Source organism: Nicotiana attenuata, chromosome 9, assembly GCF_001879085.1.
Source record: "Nicotiana attenuata strain UT chromosome 9, NIATTr2, whole genome shotgun sequence".
Lineage (NCBI taxonomy): Eukaryota > Viridiplantae > Streptophyta > Magnoliopsida > Solanales > Solanaceae > Nicotiana > Nicotiana attenuata.
This window is the reverse complement of record NC_031997.1, coordinates 31,392,557-31,418,449: the sequence shown is the minus strand read 5'-3', so window position 1 is coordinate 31,418,449 and position 25,893 is coordinate 31,392,557. Positions and strand designations below refer to the sequence as shown.

Genomic DNA, 25,893 nt, shown 5'->3' with positions numbered 1-25,893 from the left:
GAGGGACTAACTGTATAGGGTCAAATTTGACCCCCAGTATCTCTACGCCAGTGGGTACGCCCAATGAGTGTACGCCGACCAACGTAGCGGGTACGACTCGGCCGTGAGGACAAAAGCGACATCGTTTAGAACTCAGCGCCCACGATAGGGAGACGTTACCTCTTTTTGTGACTTTTTGATACTTTCGAGGAAGGTCTCTTATTATATAAAGGAGACCTCCACATTGTAAAAGGGGGATCGGATCTAATACAACTCTCTCATTTTTCTGGCTTTCTCTCTCTATATCTCTACCTCTAACGAAAATATCTTATTGGTAAACATTATCGCTTTGCAATATCAGATCTACAACAATATTATCATCTTTGCATCTCTAGGCTTATTATATTTGATTACGATTTACCCCTTTTCTATTTTTGATTGTTTTATCGCTTACAAAGTATATCGTTAACTTTTGAGCCAAACAGTAATATTCGAAGTCAAGATCAATAACGGACATGAGCTGGAAGCTATACACATTTCGAGAAGAAGATAGTATAAGGTGAAGCATTAGTTCCTTTCAATTACAAATCTCAGTAGTATCCTAGGAGAGTCCGAATGCATTCATGTTTGAAGGTTAAAGTTAGAAAATTGACCTTTCAAATATTTGAAGCCATCCATATTGTCTCACTGAACTACAGCCACTCATTCACTCGCACTATAATATCCTTTGACAGTTAATATCATATTCAACTCCACCTTTGCAAGAAATGAAAGAAACGAGTGGACCACGTGTAACAGTTTTAGGAAATAGGAATCTTGTTGTTCCCCCCTTTTTCTTCTACTGGACTAGGATATTAATATCAATATTATTGTACTAACCTACAAATTTGGATTCTTCCGTGAGCAAGAAAAAAAGCTAGTATCAACTTCGACCACGATTTTCTGTGTCAAATGTGAGCAACGGAATTAACCTTCAACATGTTGCATATTTTTCGCCTACATTGGCTTGAAAATGGCCAAAAAAAATACATTCTAGTATATTAGTAAAAGGTTACAAATTCTGAATCTAGAAAGGCAAAAAATATTGAATATTCTAAGATAGATGAAACAACTGCTAATTATTATATTCTTGCGCACATATTTCATTCATATCTACATTGTTAATTATTACTCCATCCCTTTCATATTAGATGAGGTACTTCCTTTTTTAGTTTGTTTCAAAACAAATGACACATTTCTATATTTGGAAATAATTCAACTTTAAACTCTTCATTTTACCCATTTACCCTTAATGAGAAGTTTTTATAGTCACACAAATGTCATGGCCCCACAAACCTTTTACCCCTTAAGCTTTTAAGACCACAAGTTTCAAAAGTCTTTTTTTTTTCTTAAATTCCGTGCCGAGTCAAATTACCTCATCTAATATGAAACGGAGGGAGTACTAAATTATAACATGTGTAAATCCGTACCATCCAAATACCGAGTACGAAACTACTATCTTCTAAATCCTACAGTAATTTAAGTAACTGTAGTTATAGGGGAGAACATCTAGATTGTCTGATAGAAGCAATAATCAGAACTATATATTTAAACAGAATAACTCCATAGAGTCATATCAGCAGCTTCCACATTATCTCCAACTTCTACGTAGTTAGGTGGAGGTAACATTAGTCCTTCGGCCATATCTGTTAGCAATCCCGGCATGCAGAAGAGCGCTTCCTCATCCATAAAAAAATTATTACTTTCTGGCATTTCAGCAAATTCTCCTGAAACTCTTTCTGACTGATCAGATGGTCGGAAAGCCTCGGCGGCCTCCGCCGCCGCTCTCTGAATATCCTTAGCGTCGGTAGAAGCTGGGATAGGCAACTTCGAAACAGAGTCTGCGAAGTTCAAGCAAGCAGAACGACCCCTTAATGCAATAGCCGCCACGTCATGAGCTCTAGCCGCCATTTCTGCAGTGGGGTAAGTTCCAAGCCATATTCTTGATTTCTTATTTGGTTCTCTGACTTCAGAAACCCATTTGTCTGAATTCCTCTTCCTCACTCCCCTGTATACTGGGTGTCGAGTTTCTTGAAACTTCTTTCTCCCTGCTGGCTTCTTGGGGTTATTCGAAGCTAACATCACTTCCTCTTCAGAAAGATCAGCTCTAGCTCTATTAATGCAGGAGCTGCTATTGTTAGACACTGGTGATAATGATGCTGTAGGAAGTGGGTCACAACAATAGCTATGAGAAATATCCATTCTTGGGAGTTACTAATACTAATATATATATTATACCCCGCGGGTTGTTTTTTTTGCTATTTTTGGGTATCGGAATGTGAAAACTTGGGTTCTAAAAAAGTAGGATACTAGGATTATGAACGCTTCTATATATATATAATAGATGAATAAGTGAAGCATTGTAGCTAAATAGTCTGATACCACAAAGGAATATCAGGGAACAGGCTGGAATTTGACACGCGTAAGTAAGCCGTATAGATGAATAAGTGAAGTTATTAAAGTCTAGAGTGTGTCTTAGCTCGTGCGGTTTTCTGCTGGCTGATGCGGCAACTTGCGAGTGTTTCTTTTGTAGTTTCTGCACCTTTCTTCCGTCCTTCCTTCCTTTCTTAAATATAATATGTACTCCAGAATTTATGTGTCACTATTTGAGTCGAGTTTAAGCCAAAAAAAAAAAAAAAGACCTCTAAAATATGTGGTTATAAGTCATTTCATTAAGGGTAAAGTAGGAAGTTTAAAAGTGAAATTGTTTTCTTAATAACAAAGTATGACATTCTTTTTGACTAGACTAAAAATAAAACAATATAACACATAAATTGGGACAAGGAGTTGCTCCCTCCGTTCCAATTTACGTGAACCTATTTGACCGGGCACGAAGTTTAAGAAAAATAAAGACTTTTGGAATTTGTGGTCCTAAACAAGTCAAAAAGGGGCCCAGAGTATTTATGTGGTTATAAAAAGCTTCTCATTAAGGGTAGAATTGTAAGTTTAGCTAAATTGTTACCAAATTTAAAAAGGGGTCATTCTTTTTGGAACGGACCAAAAAGAAAATATATATTTTATCTGGAGTACTGGGACTACTTAGGCTACCACTAACCAATCTTTGTCATTTGAAACAAATAAAATAATATATTTAATTCGTGTTGCATCTATATTACTCCTATATTACACCACCAATTTTACTAGCGAATCTTTGGGAATCCAACGTACCGGTAGTTGTCAAGTCAAAGGTTATTATACATATTCCTTCTTACTTACTCTCCCTCCAACTTTATGTGACACAGTTTCATTGGACTCCAAATTATATTTTTTATATATAAAATTTGTAGTTTAAAACAAGCCATAAATATTTATGTGGCTATAAATCATCTCATTAATGGTAAAATAATAAGTTTAAGGTTAAACTATTTCTTATTATTATTATTATTATTATTATTATTATTTTTAAAATAAACTACTAAAAAGGAAAGTGAGTCACATAAATAGGGAATTTCCAAAAGCTAATACTTCTAAAATTGAAAACTATATCTTCCGTATCCACTAGTTATAATTAATTTTTTACCTAATTAATTGTAATGTCTAGTTGATCTTTTAGAGCATAGTAATGGATGTCAGATAACTTTTGTGTCCGTTATAATCTGGACACCCGGCTTTTATTCTTGCACGTTCATTTATTTGATGCATTTTTAATTCATTAGCGTTACATGTTCGATTTTCTAGATATGAACACAATGTCTATTTGAGCTCGACGTGTCATACATGTGATAGGTCAAATTAAGATGTTCGATTTGATACGAATTGAGTATAAACTAGTACTTGAAAAAGACACGGAGTATATAAATATTCTATATGTAACTTAACCAATTCAGTTTCTTTGTAGGACAAAAGGATAGCAGAATGTGAATGGAGAGTTGCCTTTCGAGTCGTAGGACAAAAATAGCCGGCCCCAACTCCCACTCTGTTTCTGTTGAAAGATATGTTAAGAAATTAAAATGACCTTCCAAATATATCACTTATTGTCATCCACTTGCACTAACCCAAGGTTTGGACAGTTATTATCATTTGCAAATTGCAAACTACCCTTTGCAAGAAATGAAAGAAAGAAAGCAACATGTGGACCACGTGCAACATTTCCAGCTTCAGGAATTGTTTAGCCAAAAAACTGAATATTTGGTTAAAACTAGAATTTAATAGAGAAATCGGGTTACTGATAATCAAGAAATAAGAGATTTTGTGAACAACAATAAAACAATGAATAAGAGTATATTTCAGTATAATCGGAATGATATTTCGTGTCCCCTACAGATGTTGTGACTTTCTCCTTTTATAGTCAATTCTAAGAGAAAGTGTAATACTTTTGTCTTAATGAGGCAATTACGAGCAGTAAATGACATTAAAAGAAACGTTATTCAATCATTCTTATTAATTACAAATTCTCTAACGTATTTGGCATTTAATGTTGAATTTGGACTCTTTTACGCTATCAGATTCATATCTTCAATTCCTTCTGATCTTCGAGCTTTAAATGGCTCGAACAGGTACGAGCCTCGTTTCATCTGGATAATAGCTCGTACCTTTAAGTATCTTCACTCCCGCATCTATTGTTGCTCGTGTCTTCTAACTGTTTGCCATGCTTTGACTATTTGACCGGTCCACGTGTCATGACATGTCATCTTCAATATTTAAATTCAGTTTTTTCCCAATACAGATAGTCCCCCCACTTTCCATTTATTTATCAATTAAATATTTGGAAAGTGGATCTTCATTAAAAAGGGAATCTTCACCATAATTAATGCTATGACAGTACTAACGCTTCAGTTGTCTTTTCTATTTAATGCATCACACACGTATCTCCTTCTCATTAGCTTTGTAATTCTGCAACCTTTTTTTCAAGGCTTCTTCAACTCCACTATTCACGAAGTGATAGTTGCCTTTATTATAGGCTTTCCATCATTACACTTCTTAATCTTTGACGGTTGCTTTTATATAAACTTAATCCTCCTTCCACAAATTTTTACCTAATATTTCACTATTTACTTCTATTCACTTCTTCCTCTGTTCACGCCTTTCTACCATGTCATCTTCAAATCCCAACCCTAGGAGAGTCCCAATTCTTGACAGTTTCCCCAATGCCCCTGTGAGACATAGAAGGGGTAGAGGGGGTAGGCTTCGTGGCCTTGGATCCATTCGTGGTGGTACCTCTGGTTCCATCACTCCTTCTTCTAGCTCTGGTATTACTTCTAGAGGTTCTTTCATTAATAGATCTTCCTCTAAAGGCAAAGAATCTTCTGAGTCGATGCAAGAACCTTTGGTCGAAGAAATAGTGCCAACTGATTTATCTTTCGAGCATGATAAAGAATCCCTTCGTGACCAAGTAATTAAATTAGAGAGAGCTGACACTTATCCTTCTTTAATTACTGAACCCTTAATTTCCACTGTTCGAAAAGATTGTCGTTGGAGAGATGACCTTCATATAGCTATTCCTAACCCAAACCAGAGAATATCTTCTTATAGGATTGGTTTTTCCTCTGTTTATACTTATCCCTTTACTTTGGGATTTATTCCTGCTATCGACTCAGTCATACTCGATTTTTGTCGTTTTTTCAAAATTTGTTTGGCTCAAATTGGCCCTCTCGTATGGAGAGCAGTAGCTTGTTTAAGGTATGTATCGGTAAAGGCTGATGTTGATTTTACCTTCTCTCATCTGATTCATCTTTACCACCCCAAGCTGTTTCGCAATGGTGTTTTTACCCTAACCGCAAGAAGTAAAAGGGTTTTGGTAAGCCCTGAAGATGATAAAGATCGAGGCTGGTACACCCGTTATGTTGCGGTACCCACGGTTGATTTGGTGGGTGAATCAAATATTCCTTTCCCTGAGAAATGGAACCTTGCACGTAAGTATTTCTTTCTTGCCGTGTTTGTTTTATTTCAACTCCTTTTCTAATTTCATTCTTTTTTGCTTTTTTGTAGCAACCATGGGAGATGTGGAACCCGTTCCTAATTTCCGTGGTTGGGTAGATGCTATCTTGAAGGCCGTGCCTATGGAGGCACGAACCTGGAAATCTATTTCTAACAAACATGGTTGGAAAGTAAAAACTCACGGTATGCATCTCTTATTGTTTCCCATATGTTAAATTCTTTCCCCTCTTCTAACTTTTTATCCTTCTTTCTGTCAGGATTTGCTATTCGAGGGATGTCAGATGAAGTAGCTATTGCCCTTCGAGCTTCTTTTGGTACTCCTCTTTCTTTGGAGAGAGCACAAGCTACGCTGTCAAAGAGGAAAGTTGTTGAAGAGGATTCCGAGGATGATGAAGATGAAGACACCTCTTTGGCAGTTAGACCTAGAGTCAGGAGACGTATCATTTCCGAAGATGAAGCTGAAATTTCTCCTACCCGTGCCTCCTCTCCGGTTAATATTGTTTCCGATGATGAAACCATTCCCAGGGACACCATTGAATCCACTCAACGTCTCTTCACTGAGGGTTTCGAAAGTGGTGATCTAGGTCCGGTTTTAGATGAGGTTCCTCTTTCCTCTTCCATTCCTATTCCTTCTTTAGTTTCAAGTACATCTTTGCCCATTTTATCTGTTCCTGCTTCTTTGCCAATTTCTGCTCCCTTACCTGCTTCGACTCCCTCGACTCCTGTTATTTTCACCTCTTCTACCGTTCCTCCTTCTATAGCTCCCCCTTCCTCTGTTCAGCATGCAGAGGAGGGTTCTAGTAGCAGAAGTTTAGCTATGAGGAGTGTAACACTTGAGGTTCCTGCTACTAACAGTCTTTTAAGGAAGTCTGGTGGAGCAGATGTCTGGCTTAAGCCTTTAATTGGAGATATTGAGAAGAAAAAGATGGACAGTCACAGTTGCTTAACTTTGATGAATGACATAGTTCATTCTACGTTGAAGGTATTCTCCCTTTACTTTCTAATAAGTTTTTTTTTATTATTTCTAGATTCTTATCTTCATGAGTTGTCTTTGTAGGCCAACCTTATTGGCACGGAGTTGATGGGAAGAATTTTCCTTTTAGAAAAGAAGGCTCGTGAATCTGATAAGACTATTCTCGAGGCTGAGAGGGTAGCTAAGGAAGCCCAGCTGGAGGCAACTAATTGGAAGGAACAGTTTAAAAATGCTCAAGACACGATAAAAGAATTGCAAGAAAGCAACCGTAACCTGGAGCAGCAAAAGCGGACTCTGACTTCGGATTTAGCGAAGGCCAAGGCTTCTTCTAGTAAAGCCGAGAAGGACAAGGAGCGCCTCGAGTGTTCCTTTTCAGAGCAATTATCAAAGTCAAGTGAAGAAATCAGAGAACTTAAGCACTCTTGAACAAGAAAGAAGAATATGCAGGAGAGTTAGTACAAAACTTGACTCAAGCTCAAGCTGATTTGAAGATCTCCTCTGATAAGGTTCATGCATTAGAGAGTTCTCATGCCTCCCTTGAAGCCACCCTTGATTCCACTTTAGCTGAAAATCAAGTGTTAAAGAATGATCTTGCTATGTGGGAAAGGGATTATGAGCTTCTTGAGGAGAATTTTAATATAGAAGTGAGTTGGGCTTTTCTAAACTCTCGTCGTGATGCTTTAACTGAGGCCAGACAAGAAAACTTTGATTTAGAATCGGAATTGGCCAAGGTTTTGAAAACCATTGAGATGACCCAACAACCACTTGACTTTCCTTCTCCGGCAGATGAAGCTCCCGTGACTGAAGAACCTTTAAATGAAGAAGCTGCTGCTGTGACAATTGAAGTTGAAAATGTTGCTATTCCAGCTCCCGAGGGTGAAACATCTATGAATCGGTTTGAGGAAACTGACGCTTCCGTGGCTCTTGCTCCCCTCGAAGAATCTACCATTTCAATCCCAGCTGAAACCGCTTCTGTTGCTGTTTCTTTAGAAGTTACCGTTCCTGAAAGTGAAGCTGATATCACAACTTCTGATGCTCCAGCACCTCAGTGACCAGTTTATGTTTTCAAACTTTATTTTTATTTGCTTTGTTGATTGGTGGAAAAAGTCTCCAGTTATCATAATGGGGCACTTGTAAAAATTTCTTTTTGTTGACTAAGTTTTTACTTAGTCTTTTTAACTATATAAAGAAGTTTATTAGTACTTCAAAATATTCTATTCTTGCCTTTTTCTTATCTATTTAGGACTTATAGAATAGTTTAGCATTTTTTAAACTTTGAAAATGCTTTATGATCCTTCTCATGACTTATTAACATGAGGCTTATAAAAGAGGGCCCTTTTATATATATCGACACTTAATGAAGAAGACGTCTCAACTTTATAATGGTGTTACAATACGATGAAAGAAATAGGAACACACATGTTTCGCTTGGAACTACTTTGACAAGTTTTTATTCACGAACTTTGACAAGCTTTTGAATATTACATGTATTAAAATACATCTATAACTTTCTCGTAACTGTTTTTCTTGTAGCAGATTTTTGCAAAATAAATATAATTCAAACAAGGTTTTTTCTTATAACCCGTTTCAGTATATCGTCATGACCCTATCTTCATGTACTAGGAAGGGTTTGAGAGGTGACTCTATTGTTCCCATGAGTTCGAGCACTATGATGAATGTTTTATATCCTCATTTGTTGATGGGAAAGAACACAATGATAAATGTTGAGGTTCCGTAGCTTCTGCTCGACACTTGTCTCTTTGTTTTTCAACTTTCATCTACATATCTGTTTTCCCGCACGTATATGTGTACAATATGTAGTCCCCCAAGTGTTTGAGCGGTGAAGTAACCTGGTCCTTTTCCTGAAAAGGAAATATATACGGGACTCGAGGGTGCGATTATAGATGAAGACTGCTTAACCCGTGTATACTTCTATCAGAATAATTGTAACCCTGGGCTAGGAATTTTAGTTTATTTCCTTTTGCCTTACAGGTCGTGACTCATCATTTAGTACGGGTTAGCGTTTTGCCTATCATCTAAAATCGTTAGTAAAATTTTAACAATTCAAAAAATAAATAATTTAACGTGGTGATACCTGACCGTGGGTTTTTCCTTAGAAGTAGTATCTCTTCAAATGAACTGCATTCCAATGTGAGGGAAGCACCTTCCCGTCCATTGTTTCTAATTCGTATGCTCCTTTTCCTGCAATGTCCCGAACTCTGTAGGGTCCCTCCCAGGTTGGACTTAGTTTACCCGCGTTGGCTGCCTTTGTAGATTGAAAAACCCTTTTAAGCACGAAGTCCCCAGTTTTGAAATATCGCAATCGTGCTTTCCTGTTGTAATATCGTTCGATCACTTGCTTTTGTGTTGCCATCCTTATTAATGCGGCTTCTCTTCTTCCTTCGAGCAAATCAAGGTTTACCCGCATTTCTTCACCATTTGATTCTTCCGTTGCCTGAGCATATCGTGTGCTCGGTTCTCCTATTTCAACTGGGATTAAGGCTTCTGCACCATAAACCATTGAAAATGGTGTTTCTCCCGTGCTTGTTTTTGTCGTTTTACGATAAGCCCATAATACTCCAGGTAATACCTCAGGCCAATTACCTTTTGAATCTTGTAACCTTTTCTTCAAGTTGTTAATAATGACCTTGTTCGTGTATTCTGCTTGCCCATTGCCTACTGGGTGATAAGGTGTAGATATGATTCTTTTAATTTGCCAACTCTCAAAAAACTCAATGACTTGAGCTCCGATAAATTGAGGGCCATTGTCGCAAACAATCTCCTTTGTCACACCAAATCGACATATGATATTACGCCAAATGAAGTCTTTGACCTCCTTTTCTCGTACCTGTTTAAATGCTCCTGCTTCTACCCATTTAGTGAAATAATCAATAAGTACAAGTAGAAACTTCACCTGACCTTTTGCTTGTGGTAATGGACCTACGATATCCATCCCCCATTTCATAAAGGGCCACGGAGCTATGACGGGATGCAGTAACTCAGCTGGTCTATGCATATTATTCCCCTACCTTTGACATTTATCACATTTAGACACGAAACTGTTTGCTTCCTCTTCCATCTTAGGCCAATAATACCCAGCTCGAATCAATGTTTTTACCAACGACCTTCCTCCCGCATGATTTTCACAATGTCCTTCATGTATTCTCTCATTACATATTCTGTTTGGGAAGGTCCAAGACACCTTGCTAATGGACCACCGAACATCTTTCGATAAAGGTTTCCTTGATATAAACAGTAACGAGCAACCTTTTTACGAAGCGCGTGTGCCTTCCTTTTGTCATCAGGTACGGTTCCATACTGCAGAAAAGCAACAATCTCGTTTCTCCAATCCCAGATCAAATTATTAAAATTTACCTCATTCTTATCAGGCTCGAGAATGGAATAGAATAAATGTACAACTGAAGCATTTGCATCTTTTGCCACGTCTGCTGCAGATGCGAGATTGGCTAAAGCATCTGCCTCTAAATTCTCATCTCTTGGTATCTGCACAACTTTCCACATCTGAAACTGCTTTATTAATTCACGTACTTTTCCTAAGTATTCTTGCATTCGTGATTCCCTGGCCGCATAAGTCCCCAGCATCTGGTTAACAACAAGTTGTGAATCACTCTTGATTATAATCTGGGTTATGCCAAGTTCCCGAGCCAATTCCAAACCTGCAATGACAGCTTCATATTCTGCTTCATTGTTAGTTATCGAATGACACTTTATAGCTTGTCTAATAGTTTCACCCGTGGGTGGTACGAGAACTATTCCTAAACCTGCGCCTTTTACGTTAGATGAACCGTCAGTGAATAAAACCCAAGTCCCCGGGTTTGCACCGTTAAAAACTTGTAATTCTTTTTCAGCTTCTAATTGCATCCCCTGACTGAAATCAGCTACGAAATCAGCTAATACCTGAGATTTTATAGCAGTTCTAGGTTGATAAGTGATGTCGTACTCACTTAATTCTATAGCCCATTTCGCTAATCTACCTGATAATTCATGTTTATGTAAAATGTTTCGTAATGGAAAAGCAGTAACCACAGCAATGGGATGACATTGAAAGTAAGGTCTTAATTTTCTAGATGCCATAATCAAGGCTAGCGCTAATTTTTCTAATTGCGGGTACCGTGTTTCTGCATCTAGCAAAGACTTGCTTACATAATAGATAGGAGATTGTTTACCTTGATCCTCCCGAGCTAAAACAGCACTTACCGCAACTTCTGACACGGCAAGATAAATGAGTAACTTCTCTCCTACCTTTGGTTTTGCCAACAACGGTGGATTTGACAAATATACTTTCAGATTCTTAAGTGCTTGCTGACAATCTTCGTTCCATTCAAAATGATCCTGTTTCTTTAAAGCTGAGAAAAATTTGAAGCATTTTTCTGAAGACTTGGAAATGAATCTTCCCAGAGCTGCAATTCTCCCGGTTAATCTTTGAACCTCTTTCTTGTTAGAAAGTATATCTGGAATTTCTTCAATGGCCTTAATCTGTGCAGGATTCACTTCAATTCCACGGTTAGAAACAAGAAAACCTAAAAATTTTCCTGACGCCACTCCAAATGCACATTTTTCTGGATTCAACTTCATATTATATTTTCGTAAAATTTTAAACGTATCAGATAAGTGTGATATATGATCTTCTGAATGTTGAGTTTTAACTAGCATATCATCTATATATACTTCCATGGTTTTACCTAAATGTTCTTGAAACATTTGTGTGACCAACCTTTGGTACGTTGCACCTGCATTCTTAAGACCGAAAGGCATTACCTTGTAACAGTAAGTCCCCCTGTCTGCTATAAAAGAAGTTTTTTCTTCATCACCTGGATCCATCTTGATTTGATTATAGCCTGAATATGCATCTAAAAAACTTAATAGCTCATGCCCTGCAGTAGCATCAATTAACTGGTCTATGTGTGGTAAAGGAAAGGAATCTTTTGGACAGGCTTTATTAAGGTCTGTGTAATCTACACAAACTCGCCACTTACCGTTCTTCTTAGGAACCACAACAGTATCAGCTAACCAGTTAGGATACTTTACCTCACGAATTGAACTAATTTTTAGCAATTTTTGAACTTCCTCTTGAATCACCTTATTTTTGAAAGTTCCTTGCTTCCTTTTCTTTTGCTTGACGGGAGGATATGATGGATCTTCATTCAACTTATGTGTCATGACTTCCGGTGGTATCCCTGTCATGTCAGAATGGGACCAAGCAAAACAATCTGCATTAGCTTTTAAAAATTCAATCAATTTACGTTTTACCTCCGGGCTAAGATTAGCTCCTATGTATACTTTTCTCTCGGGCCAATGTATAAACAGCACCACGGCCTCTAGCTCTTCTATCGTTGTTTTGATATTTTCGTTCTCCTCTGGTTCTTGAATGGTGTCAGGCCTCGAATCTACATCTGTTTGCTTTTGCTCAGGTGAGGTTGACTCCGTGTTACCCTCACATAAATTCTGTAATTGCTATTTGTCTCCACTATTAACAACTGAATCTGCAACGGAATTAATGCTTCTAGATGTTTGTGGATCGCCTCTGATTTGGCATATTCCCCATGGAGATGGGAATTTAATAACTTGATGTAGAGTGGATGGGACAGCCTCCATATCATGGATCCAAGGTCTCCCCATGATCATATTATAAGCCATTTCCATATCTACTATCTGAAATTTAGTTTCTTTAACAACACCTGCAGCAAAAGTTGTTAGAACTACCTCTCCTTTTGTTACCACACTTGAATTATCGAATCCGGACAAGGTATGCGCCTTCGGTATCATTTGGTCTTCAGCTTGCATTTCACGCAATACCCTCAGTAGTATAATATTTGCGGAACTTCCTGGATCAATCAAAACTCGTTTTACATTAGTGTCATGTACAAGTAAAGATATTACCAGTGAGTCGTTGTGGGGGGTCATCACTCCTTCAGTATCCGCATCATCAAAAGAAATACTTTCATTTTCTAAAACCTGCCGTACCCGTTTCCCGTGTGTAATCATTACTTTCGAAACCTTGTTGGAAGCCGTATATGTTACACCATAAATATCTTCTCCCCCACTTATAACATTCACGGTTCTCTTGGGTGATGGGGGTTTTGGTGGCTCTTGCCTATTTTTCATATAGGCTTATTTCCCTTTCTCACTAAATAACTCAGTGAGATACCCTTGTTTCAATAGATGATCCACTTCACTTTGTAAGAATCTACATTCTGAAGTCTTGTGCCCGTGATCATTGTGGAATTCACACCAATGGTCTGGATTGCGCCTATTTGGATTTGACCGCATCTCTTTTGGCCACCGTACCTTGTCTCCCATGCCTCTTAAAACAGCTACGAGCTCAGAGGTAGTAACATTGAAATTATACCCACCGAATCTCGCTTTTAAACCTCTGTCATCATCTCGCGACTCTTGTCTGTTTCGGTCATTTCTGAACCTAGATGAAGAACCAGATTCCCTGTTCCTCGATTTTTGGTCATATCGTTGATTATCCTCCTTTGACCGGGAGTCTTTTCTTGCAGGTCCCATATATGGATCGTACCTGTTTTTACTTGATCTTTTTTCGGTTTCTGACCTCCTGGAATTGCTTCTTTCTTCATGATGAAACTGAGGTACGGTATCTTCCTCAATTCGCAACTTCGTACTGTACCTGTTATAAACGTCATTCCAAGTGGTTGCAGGGAACTCTCGAAGGCTTTCTTTAAGTCTTCTCATGGCTTCTAAACTTTTATCATTTAAGTTGCTTGCAAAAGCTATTGCAGCCCAATTATCAGGTGCACGGGGTAAAGTCATCCTTTCACGTTGGAATCTATCAACAAAATCTCTAAGCAACTCAGAGTCCCCTTGTTTAATTTTGAAAATGTCTTCCATTCTTTTTTCAACCTTTTGAGCTCCCGAGTGCGCTTTGATAAAAGAATCTGCAAGCTCAGCAAAAGAGTTTATAGAATTTTCAGGTAAAAGAGAATACCAGGTTAATGCACCCTTGGTGAGTGTTTCTCCAAATTTTTTGACCAACACGGATTCGATTTCTAGCTTGGTCAAATTGTTGCCTTTTACGCCTGTAGTAAATGCAGTTACGTGATCACGTGGGTCTGTTGTGCCATCAAATTTTGAGATTTCAGGCATTTTGAACTTTTTAGGGATTGTAAGGGGAGCATCACTTGGTTTCCAAGGTTGTTGCGAATACTTATCCACATCCACTCCTTTGATCACAGGAGGAACACCAGGGATTTGCTCGATGCGCTCATTTTGTTCCTTAAGCTATTTCTGCAAAGTTAGTACTAAATTTTGCAAATGAGAATTACTTGATTTACCTGGTTCTCCTTCCTGTGGCTAACTGGGGGTTCCTTCATTTCCAGAATTGATAAGGCCAGAACGAGGATTCTCCAGTGTGTTGTTATTAGGCGTAGGTGTGGGCGGTGCAACAGGTAATCGACTAACAAGAGTTTGAAGAGCTTTGTTAACCCGTGCATCAATTACTTTCTGTAAAGCGTCATCTGCTCCTTCAAAATATTCAGATTGCTCTTGTTCAACAGCCCGGGATTCAGGAGTAGGAGTGCCTTCACGAGATTGACGTGGTAAATTTTTAGGGGGAGGAACCACGTTAATGTTTTGTAAATCACCTTGATTTTGATGGACTTGATGTTCATGGTTTCCCAAGGTATTCTCACTGTTATTGTTGTTGTTGTTGTTGGTCGACATGATGATGATAACAGATAAAATATAACTTAAAGAGAATAGATTATCAGATTCCCGGTAATGGAACCAATTTGTTTAACCATAAAACTGAATATTTGGTTAAAGCTAGAATTTAATAGAGAAATCGGGTTACTGATAATCAAGAAATAAGAGATTTTGTGAACAACAATAAAGCAATGAATAAGAGTATATTTCAGTATAATCGAAATGATATTTCGTGTCCTACAAATGTTGTGACTTTCTCCTTTTATAGTCAATTCTAAGAGAAAGTGTAATATCTTTGTCTTAATGAGACAATTACGAGCAGTAAATGACATTAAAAGAAACATTATTTAATCATTCTTATTGAAAACAAATTCTCTAACGTATTTGGCATTTAATGTTGAATTTGGACTCTTTTACGCTATCAGATTCATATCTTCAATTCCTTCTGATCTTCGAGCTTTAAATGGCTCGAACAGGTACGAGTCTCGTTTCATCTGGATAATAGCTCGTATCTTCTCTCCCGCATCTATTGTTGCTCGTGTCTTCTAACTGTTTGTCATGCTTTGACTATTTGACCGGTCCACGTGTCATGACATGTCATCTTCAATATTTAAATTCAGTTTTTTCCCAATACATACGTATTTCTCATTTGTTTTACAGTAGTTAAACATATTTATCACATAATGATAGCAATAATAGTACTAATAATTTTGAAAAAGTGATTAATATAAGCCAATGGCCAAATAAATAGAAACTTAAGCACAAAATTTGATGGACACAGTGGCCATAGGAAACACTAACATAAACACATAATATTCAGTTAAAACAGTAGACAAGTATAAAGAATACCTTATATATATTGCTTGGGTACATGAAAACTCTAACCTTGATCCCTCAAAACAATAGAACCTCGTCGGACACACTCGAACCTCGACGGCCTCGTCGGACTTTCTCAACTCAAAAGAGCATCGGCAGTGAGTGAAGTTGCTGCATTTTTATGGTAGAACAGAGCTGGTTTGGTGGCTGTTTTAACAACTATTTTGGTGGAGGAAGACGATGTGCTCGTTTTTGGTTTTTTGCCGGAGTTTCGGGCAAATTTTGAGAGCTGTTTCAAAGATGGAATTGAGCAGATTTTCAGCTACCATTTTGGGTCATTTTGGGGCTGTTTTTCAGCAGCTTTACAACTGGTTTTGCTGCATTTTTTGACAGATTTCAGCTGCGTTTTTTGCTGTTTTGGAGGCTATTTTTTTGTGGTTTTTTGCAGCTAAAAAGCTACTGGTTTTTTACTTCAAAGAGGCAGCTAACAATGGTGCTCTACATGGTGTTTTTGCTGGTTTCGAGCTTGGTTTCAGGTATAAAATGGTGGTGTTTGGCTGAGGTTTCGGAGCTGTGTTAACGGGCTAAACAAGGGTGCTGGACGTGGCTGATTTTGCCAGATATGAGGATAGTTATGAGCTGGTTCAGCTGGTTTCCATGGTGCAACAATGGTGAAAAGATGTTGTGGATTAGTGAGGAAGATGAGCGAAGAGGGAGAGTTTTGCCATTAGGTTTTTTTTTCTTTTTCGTTTCCTGATTTTTCGCCCCCTTCCCGTTGCTTTGCTTTCCTTCTTATATAATGTGTGTGAGTGTGAATATTTTGGAAAGAAGGAAATAGATAGGAAGAAGCCTTGTGGTCCCCACTATTAGAATTGGGATAAAGAAAAATAAAATTTGTTATGAGAAAGAATCTTTCAAATGGAAAGTAACGTGAATATTGGGAAAAAGTGGGAAGATGGGACCACCTCCAATTTCCTTTCTTGCTTTTGTTTTGCTTTTTTTTTTTTCCGTTTTTGTTTCTTTTTTTTTTCATTTTTTGTTTTTAGATTACCCAAAAATACTAGTCCCTCCGTTCCAATTTATTTGAACTTATTTCCTTTTTGGTCCGTTCCAAAAAGAATGACTCCTTTCTAAATTTGTAAACAATTTAGCTTAAACTTACAATTCTACCCTTAATGAGAAGCTTTTATAACCACATAAATACTTTGGGCCCCTTTTTGACTTGTTTAGGACCACAAATTTCAAAAGTCTTCATTTTTTCTTATACTCCGTGCCCAATCAAACAGGTTCACATAAATTGAAACGGAGGGAGTATCTAAATAATGTGAAATATTAAAAAGAGAATAAGATAGTTATGCTAAAGTAATTTAAACACTATTTGATATTTATTAAAGCCTACAACATAAATCCTAAACTAAGTAAATATAGATATATATTTTTGAAGTTTTCCTTCTTATCTTTTTTTTTTGAAACTTTTCTTTCTTTATAAAAATGAAAATAACACTATTACTCCAAAAATATGTAACTTTTTTTTGTAATTTTCAGTTTATCTAAATAAACCTATAAGAAAGGTGAAATAAAACTAAAAATATTAAGATTAAACTTAAAAATATTACATACTTTAGAGTGGTGAAAAATTCAAATATAGTCAAAAATTAGGTGCTCACAGCAGTCCTTTTCCTGAAAAGAAAAAACATATTGGACTCGGAGGTACAATTTTAGATGAAGACTGCTTAACCCATTACATTTGCATCAGAATAGTTGTAACCCTAGACCGGGAATTATGTTCCTTCCACGTGCCTTTCAGGTCGAAATTCATCATTTAGTGCGGGCTAGCTTTTTTTCTATCATCTAAAATCGTTAGTAAAATTTTAACAATTCAAAAATAAAAATAATGAGTGGGGATACCTGAACGTTGGTATTTCTTCCCTTAGAAAAAGTACTTCTTTAGATGAACAACATTCCAATTTGAAGGTAGAATCTTGCCATCCAATGTTTCAAGTTCATATGCACCTTTTCCTGCGATACCATGAATCTTGTAAGGCCCTTCTCAATTTGGACCTAACTTTCCTGCATTGGCTGCCCTCGTGGATTGGAAAACATTCTTGAGTATGTAGTCCCCAATCTTGAAGTATCTGAGACGAGCTTTCCGATTGTATACCGCTCAATAACTTGTTTTTGCGCTGCCATCCTTATTAATGCAGTTTCCCTTCTTTCTTCAAGTAAATCCAGGTTTACCCGCATCTCTTCTTCATTCGACTCTTCAGCAGCTTGAGTATATCTCGTACTTGGATCTCCTATTTCGATTGGAATTAAGGCATCAGCTTCGTATACCAATGAAAATGGTATTTCTCCCGTACTTCTTTTTGCTGTTGTTCGGTAAGCCCACAAGACTCCAGTGAGTACCTCTGGCCAATTTCCCTTTGATTTTACTAATCATTTCTTCAAGTTGTTGATAATAACTTTATTTGTCGATTCAGCTTGTCCATTGCCCACCGGATGATAAGGTGTCTGGGTAATCCTTTTTATTTGCCAACTTTGGAAGAATTCTGTGATTTGTGCACCTATGAATTGCGGGCCGTTATCACACGATCTCCTTTGGCACCCCGAATCGGCATATGATGTTTCGCCAGATGAAGTCTCTTACCTCTTTTTCTCGTACCTTTTTGAAGGTTCTGCTTCTACCCACTTAGTAAAATAGTCGGTGAGTACTAACAGAAATCTTACCTTGCCTCTTGCTTGTGGTAGTGGTCCTACGATATCCATCCCCCACTTCATAAAAGGTCATGGTGCCACAACTGGATGTAATAATTCGACTGGTCGATGCATGTTGTTGCCATATCATCGGTACTTGTCACATTTAGCCACAAAATTTTCTGCCTCTTCTTCCATTTTTGGCCAGTAGTAGCCAGCTCTAGTTATGGTTTTTACCAAAGATCTCCCTCTAGCATGACTTCCACAATGTCCCTCGTGTATTTCTTTCATTATATTCCATTTGAGAAGGCTCGAGACATCTTGCTAGAGGACCACCAAACATTTTTTGATATAAATTGCCTTGATTTAAACAGTAACGAGCAACCTTTTGGCGGAGTGCCTGAGCCTTCTTCTTATCTTCAGGTAGTATTCCATATCGCAAAAAATTGACAATCTTGTTTCTCCAATCCCAAGTTAGATTATTGTAATTTACCTCGTTTTTATCTTGATCAAGTACTGAATGAAACAAATGAATCACGGAAGTATTTTCTTCATTTGTTACTTATGCAGCGGATGCAAGATTAGCTAGAGCGTCTGCCTCAGCATTCTCTTCCCTTGGTATATACGTGACTTTCCAAGTATGGAATTGTCTAACTAAATCCTGTGCCTTTTCCAGGTATTGTTACATCCTAGCCTCTCTAGCTGCGTAAGTCCCCTGAATTTGGTTAACTACGAGCTGCGAATCGCTTTTGATTATGAGCTGCTTTATTCCGAGCTCTCGTGCCACTTCTAAACCTGCAATCATAGCTTCATATTCTTCTTCATTATTAGTGATAGGATGACATTTTATGGCTTGTCGTATGGATTCACCCGCAGGTGGTACCAGGAAAATGCCTAGACCTGCTCCTTTTAAATTTCATGAACCGTCAGTAAATAAGGTAAAGTACCTAGATTAGACCCGTTAAAATACCTGCAGTCTTTTTCTGCTTCCAATTGTATCCTTTGGCTAAAATCTGCCACAAAATCTGCCAAAACTTGTGACTTTATTGCAGTTCTAGGTTGATATGTAATGTCATATTTGCTTAACTCTATAGCCCATTTGGCTAATCTACCCGATAACTCTTGTTTATGCAATATATTACGTAAGGGATATGCGGTTACCACAAAGATAGGATGACATTGGGAATATGACCTTAATTTCCTAGATGCCATAATTAATAATAGCGCAAGTTTTTCTAAATGAGGATACTGAGTCTTAGCATCTAATAAAGACTTGCTAACATAATAAATCGGAGATTGTTTACCTTGGTCCTCTCGTACTAATACGGCACTTACCGCTACTTCTGAAATAACAAGGTAGATAAGTAATTTTTCCCCATCTTTTGGTTTGGCTAGCAATGGTGGATTCGACAGGTACGCTTTTAACTTTTCAAGCGCTTGTTGACATTCTTCAGACCATTCGAATTGATTTCGCTTTTTTAAGGCTAAAAAGAATTTGAAGCACTTTTTTAGCGACTTGGAAAAAAATCTTCCCAAGGCTGCTATTCTTCCTGTCAGCCTTTGTACTTCTTTTTTGCTCGTGAGTATATCCGGAATTTCCTCAATAGCTTTAATCTGCGCGCATTTACTTCAATGCCAAGGTTAGAAACAAGAAAACCCAAGAACTTACCTGATGACACGCCAAATGCACATTTATCGGGATTTAATTAACTTCATGTTAAATTTGCGAAGAATCTGGAATGTGTCAGTCAAATATTGAATATGATCCCCTGTTTGTTGTGACTGACCAGCATATCATCTATATACACCTCCATGGTTTTTCCTCTGTGTTCTTGAAACATTTTAGTCACTAGCCTTTGGTATGTTGCCCTAACATTCTTTAAGCCGAACGGCATAACTTTGTAACAATAAGTCCCCCTGTCTGTGATAAAGGAAGTTTTCTCTTCATCTAGAGGATCCATTGTAATCTGATTATATCCTGAATAAGCATCTAAAAAACTTAATAGTTAATGCCCTGCAGTAGCATCAATTAGTTGATCTATGTACGATAATGGAAAGAATCTTTAGGGCAAGCTTTATTTAGATCAGTATAATCTACGCAAACTCGCCACTTACCATTCTTTTTTGGGTACTACTACAGTATTAGCCAACCAATCTGGATACTTTACCTCGCGAATGGACCCGACTTTTAAACGTTTCTGCACCTCATCTTGAATCACCTTATTCTTGAAGGATCATTGCTTCCTTTTCTTTCGTTTGACAGGTGGGTACGATGGATCTTCATTTAATTTGTGAGTCATTACCTTCGGTGGTGTACCTGTCATATCTTAATTGGACCAAGCAAAACAATTTGCATTAGCCTTTAAAAAAATATTAATCAGCTTACGTTTCATCTCTGGGCTAAGGTTGGTTCCAATGTAGACTTTTCTGTCTGGCCAATGTACAAATAATACCACACCTTCCAGTTCCTCGATCGTTGTTTTGATGTTTTCCTTTTCTTCTGGTTCTTGAATAGTATCAGGCCTCAAATCTAACTCTGTTTGCCCGTCTTCAGTTGAGGCTCGTGTTGCTGAATCCTTAACTGAATTCTGTGATTGCTATTTTTCGTCACATTTTGCGCTTGTATCTGCACAGAATTAATGCTTCGAGAAGCTTGTTGGTCACCACAGATTTTTCGTATTCCCCATTGCGATGAAAACTTGATAACTTGATGTAAAGTAGATGGAACATCGTCCATTTCGTGATCCATGGTCTGCCGAGAATCATATTGTGAGCCATATCCATTTCCACCACCTGAAATTTGGTGTCTTTGACTACTCCTTCAGCGAATTTGGTGAGTATTATTTCCCCTTTTGTTACGACGCTCGAGTTATCAAAACCAGACAAGGTATGTGCCTTGGGTATCATCTTATCATTGACTCGCATCTCGTTTACCACTCTTAACATAATGATATTTACGGAACTACCTGTGTCAATCAAAACTCGTTTTACATTAGTGTCATGTACAAGTAAAGATATTACCAGTGCATTGTTATGCGGGGTTAGCACGCCATTTGCATCTGTATCATCAAATGTGATACTATATTATTCCAAACCTGTCAAACTCGGTTCCCGTGGGTAACTGTAATTTTTGACACTTTCTTTGCAGCCGTGTATATTACGCCATTGATCTCTTCCCCTCCACTTATGACATTAACTGTCCTTTTTGGTGAAAGAGGCTTTGGCGGTTCCTGCCTATTCTTCATATATGCTTGCTTTCCCTTTTCACTAAAAAATTTAGTTAAATACCCTTTTTTAACAAATTTTCTACTTCACATTGTAATAATCTGCAATCCGTCGTTTTGTGACCATGATCGTTGTGAAACTCGCACCAAAAATCGGGATTCCGCCTGTTTGGGTTTGATCTCATTTCCTTTGGCCACCGTACCTTGTCTCCCATGTTTCTTAAAACAACCACCAACTCGAATGTGCTAACATTAAAACTATAGCCTCCGATCTTTGCTTTCGAGCTTCTGTCACCATCTCGCGTATCTCGCATGTTACGTTCTTTCCCGAACCTTGATGATGAACCCGACTCTCTATCTCTTGGTCTAGGATCATACCTTGGGTTTTCCCATTTTGAACGCGAATCCCTTCCTGTCGGCCCCATGTAAGGCTCGTACATGTTCTTACCGGATCTTTTTTCAGTTTTAGCTCGTCTTGAACTCACCCTTTCATCTTTCCGAGACTGAATGATAGTATCTTCTTCTATTCGCAGCTTCGTGTTGTATCTATTATAAACATCATTCCAAGTTGTTGATGGAAATTCTTGCAAACTTTCTTTGAGTCTGCTTGTGGCTTCCGAGCTTTTTTTATTTAGATTACTGGCAAAGGCCATAGCCACCCAGTTATCAGGTACACGTGGCAACATCATCCTTTCACGCTGGAATCTGTCTACAAATTCCCTGAGCAGCTCCGTATCTCCTTGTTTTATTTTGAAAATGTCCTCCATTCATTTTTTAACTTTTTGAGCTCCCGAGTGTGCTTTGATAAATGAATCTGCAAGCTCGACAAAAGAATCAATAGAATTTTCAGGTAAAAGAGAGTACCATGTTAATGCTCCTTCGTAAGTATTTCTCCGAATTTTTGACCAATACTGATCCAATTTCTTGCTTGGTCAAATCGTTGCCCTTTACCCTGGTTGTAAATGCAGTTACGTGATCCCGTGGATAAGTTGTTCCATTGTATTTTGGAATATCGGGCATCTTGAATTTCTTTGGAATTGGTAAAGGAGCGGCACTTGGCTTCCAAGGTTGTTGAGAGTATTTATCCATAGCTATTCCTTTGATTACAAGCGGCACTCTAGGTATCTGCTCTATGCTATCGCTATGCTCCTTGAGCTGTTTCTGCAAAGTTAGTACTAAACTTTGTAAATTAGAATTAACTAGGTTACCTGACCCTCCATCACGAGATTCGCTGGGAGTTCCTCCGCTGCCTGAGTTAATGAGTCCCAAACGCAGATTCTCTATGGTCGCGGTGTTGTTTGGAGGTGGAGTTGGTGGTACGGTTGGCAACCCACTAACAAAAGCTTGAAGAGTATTGCTGACATGTTTTGCAATTAATTGTTTCAAAGATGCATCGATATCTTGATCGTCCCCACGCTGGTCATTCATATGCGATTCAGATCTGTCAGGTGTCCCTTCTCGAGACTGACAAGGAGAGTTTCATGGTGAGGAGATTGGAGTTCCATCTCCTTGTTGATTTTGTTGATTCAACTGTTGTTGCTGATTTGTTGGTTTTGTAGGTTTTGTTGGTTGTTGTCGTTAACGTTCGACATGATTTTTTGGCAGAATAATGGATTTGGAAAGTAAAAAGATTATCAGATTTCCGGTAACGGAACCAATTTGTTTGGCCAGAAAATAAGAATTTCGGTCAAAGCCTAATTTTAGAAGAACTCGGGTTACTGATAATCAAATAAGAAAATAATTATGTAATAAAAAAGAATTGAATCGAAAAAACAACTGAGTGAGCGAGATAAAGCAAAGTGAATCAGTATTTTCTCATAATAATCCGTGTCCCCATACAAATATTATTCCTCTCTTTTTATAGCTAATTCTAAGCACTATGTTTCTTTTCTCTCATAATAGAGTCATTTTGAGCAATTAATGACATTAATGTACGTTATAATTGATAATCGTAACTGTTTCGTGAAGATTCTATAACGTTTCCCATCATTGATGCTCATTAATTACAGATAATACGTATCTGTACCTTTTTGCTAGCTAGGTTCATTCCTTCGATATCTCTTCAAATTATCAAGAGATCCGAGAAACTGTTCCTTCTTGTTTTCTTGTATCTTTGCCCGTACCTAATAAAGCTCGCAACTCTTTGAATACTCTTTGCTAGCTGTCACTCTTTTATTGATCCACGTGTCTTGACATGTCAGCACATAATTTATTCCACATGTTAACTCGATTTTTCCCAATACAGATAGTCCCCCCGCTTGCCATTTATTCAGCAATTGAATATTTGTGAAGTGGATCTCATTAAAGCGGGAATTTTTGCCGCCATTCCACGTATCATTATACCTTCTCCAGAACTGACGCTTCGCATGTCACTTCCATTTAATGCATGTGACACGTGGCAGCTTTTGATTGGTTCTGCAACCCTTCAGCGTCTTTTAGGGCTTTTTTATGGCTACATCAATCACGAAGTGACGGTTTTCATTATGACGTTCCCATCATTACCTTTTTGTTTGACGGTTGCTTCTGAGTATAAATATATCCTTTGTCTCTTCTTTCATAGAAAAGTTTTCCATCTTTGACTATTCAATCTTCTTTTCTTCTTCGTATAGCTATGTCTTCTTCAAACCCTGATCCTCAAAAAAGTTCTTATCGTAGATGAACTTCCCCTTGCTCCTACAAGGAGCAGGAGAGGGGGTAGGTTACGTAGTTTAGGGTCAGTTTCCATTCGAGGTTCTTCTTCTTCTCTACCTAGCTCCACTCCTCCTTCATCTTCTAGAACTAGGGCTTCTCTTCCTCATAGGTCTTCTGCCAGAAGTAGGGATTCCAATGAACCAGTTCGTGAACCTACAGTAGACGAAATTATCCCTTCTGAACTTTCTTTTTATACTGATAGAGAATCAATTAGAAACCAGGTTTCTTTTATGTCCTCTCATGATCGTGTCGATGTTTACCCTTCACATATTACTGAAGGTTTTCTGTTGTCCGTAGAGATTGTCATTGGAGGTTTGATTTCCCAATTCTGATCCCTAATGCAAATCAAAGGATCACTTCCTTCAAGGTTGTTTTTCTTTTGTGTATACATACCCCTTTACATTGGACTTTAGACCCTTATTGACTCGCTTATTAGTGAATTCTGTCGCTTTTACGATGTGTGTTTAGGACAAATTGGCCCTATTGTATGGAGGGTTGTTGCATGTTTAAGATACTTGGCTAATTTGGCTCAATTGCCTTTCACCTATTTTCATCTAATCCACCTTTACTCCCCTAAGTTGTTCCGTCATGGGATCTTTACTTTGGTGGTGAGGAGTAAGAGGGTTTTAGTCAGCTCTGAGGACGATAAAGATCGTGGCTGGTACGCCCGATCTGTTGTTTCTCCTATGGTAGGGTTAGTGGGTGAAGAAAATATGCCATTCCCTGAAAAGTGGAATTTTGCACATAAGTTTTATTTACAACTTTCTCCCTTCTCTTTTTTTCATAAAAGAGTTTGTACTTCCCGTGACTGTTTTGCTTTTCTTCTTTCGGCAACCATGGGAACTGTTGAAGAGATTTTCAATTTCCGTAGTTGGGTAGAGAAATTGTTTACCATTGCTCCGATGGAAGTTAGATCTTGGAAGTACCTCTCAAACAGATTTGGTTGGAAGGTTAAAACTCACGGTAAAAGATTTCACTCTTTTCCTTCTATTTTTATTCATTCTTTCTTTAGAAACCCTTCTTTTTATCAGGGTTTCCTATTCGTGGTATAAGTGCTGAGTCGATCGCAGCTTCAAGATTTTCTTTGGCAAGAGCTCAGGAGATAATCTTGAGTTCTTCATTGAAAAGGAAAGCTGACAGACCCCAGGATTCTGAAGACGAGGAGGAACGGGATGGAAGTTCTTTAGTTAGAAAGTCGTGGGCTAGAAGACGCGTCATTTCGGATGACGAAGTTACTCCTCCTCATTCTGTTCCCGTGACCGAGCTTGTTGAAGCCACTTTAGTGAGTTCTGACGAAGAGACTCCCATGGCAGCTTGTGACTCTGATGAACAACTTTTTTCGTGTGGGTTTGATAATGAAGGCTTTGATTTGGTGTTTGAGGAAGTACCTCTTGCCTCTTTCCCCGTATCTGTCCCAATGGAACGTCCTTTGCCTGTTCTTACTGTGAGCACGTGATTTTTGCCCTATATGAATTACTCCCATAAATTCAAAACAAAATAATTTTTCCATTATTTGCAATTTTGTGAATCTTTGTGGCATTTTCTGTCGAGTGTTTGCATTTGTCTGTGCATGTTAATTTTGTTTAATTAATGAAAAATACAAAAAAGGTGTTGCATGTGCATTTAGGATTTAATTTTGCATTTTAAGAATTAATTAGTAATTAAGTTATTTTTATAAAATGGAAAATCACAAAAATAGTTTAATTTGCACCTTTTAATTTTTAACTTTGAATTCGGGTATTTTTTTTTAATTTTGGCTTTTAATTATTTGTGGTAATTGTTATTTAAAGTTAGTTAGTTTAAGTTGATAGGATAATTTGATTTAAGAATTAATTTAAGTTTTATTTTTATGTTAAAAGAAATAAAAAAAAAGAGTTTGAAATTAGTTTGTGAAATAATTAGAGAAGGGAAGGG

General features: G+C 37.8%; 2 protein-coding genes across 2 annotated transcripts; one reads left to right on the top strand and one right to left on the bottom strand.

Moving 5' to 3' along the window:
• Nucleotides 1,419-2,314, bottom strand: LOC109232778 (dehydration-responsive element-binding protein 1B-like). Its single transcript, XM_019398509.1, has one exon. It carries the CDS (start codon nt 2,218-2,220, stop codon nt 1,567-1,569), a length of 654 nt encoding a protein of 217 aa, XP_019254054.1. The 5' UTR covers nt 2,221-2,314; the 3' UTR covers nt 1,419-1,566.
• LOC109232634 (ATP-dependent RNA helicase DBP3-like) lies at nt 4,502-7,920 on the top strand. The gene is made up of 7 exons (XM_019398391.1): nt 4,502-4,514; nt 6,153-6,209; nt 6,312-6,539; nt 6,657-6,733; nt 6,953-7,069; nt 7,151-7,262; nt 7,655-7,920. The coding sequence occupies exons 1-7, from the start codon at nt 4,502-4,504 to the stop codon at nt 7,918-7,920; spliced, it is 870 nt and encodes a 289-aa protein (XP_019253936.1).

Excerpts from the sequence above, each read along its gene's own strand:
- LOC109232778 (XM_019398509.1), bottom strand. The coding sequence starts at position 2,220 with ATGGATATTTCTCATAGCTATTGTTGTGACCCACTTCCTACAGCATCA.
- LOC109232634 (XM_019398391.1), top strand. Across the intron at positions 6,210-6,311 it reads TGCCCTTCGAGCTTCTTTTG|TTAGACCTAGAGTCAGGAGA; the intron begins GTACTCCTCTTT and ends CCTCTTTGGCAG. Across the intron at positions 6,734-6,952 it reads TGAGGAGTGTAACACTTGAG|GCCAACCTTATTGGCACGGA; the intron begins GTTCCTGCTACT and ends TTGTCTTTGTAG.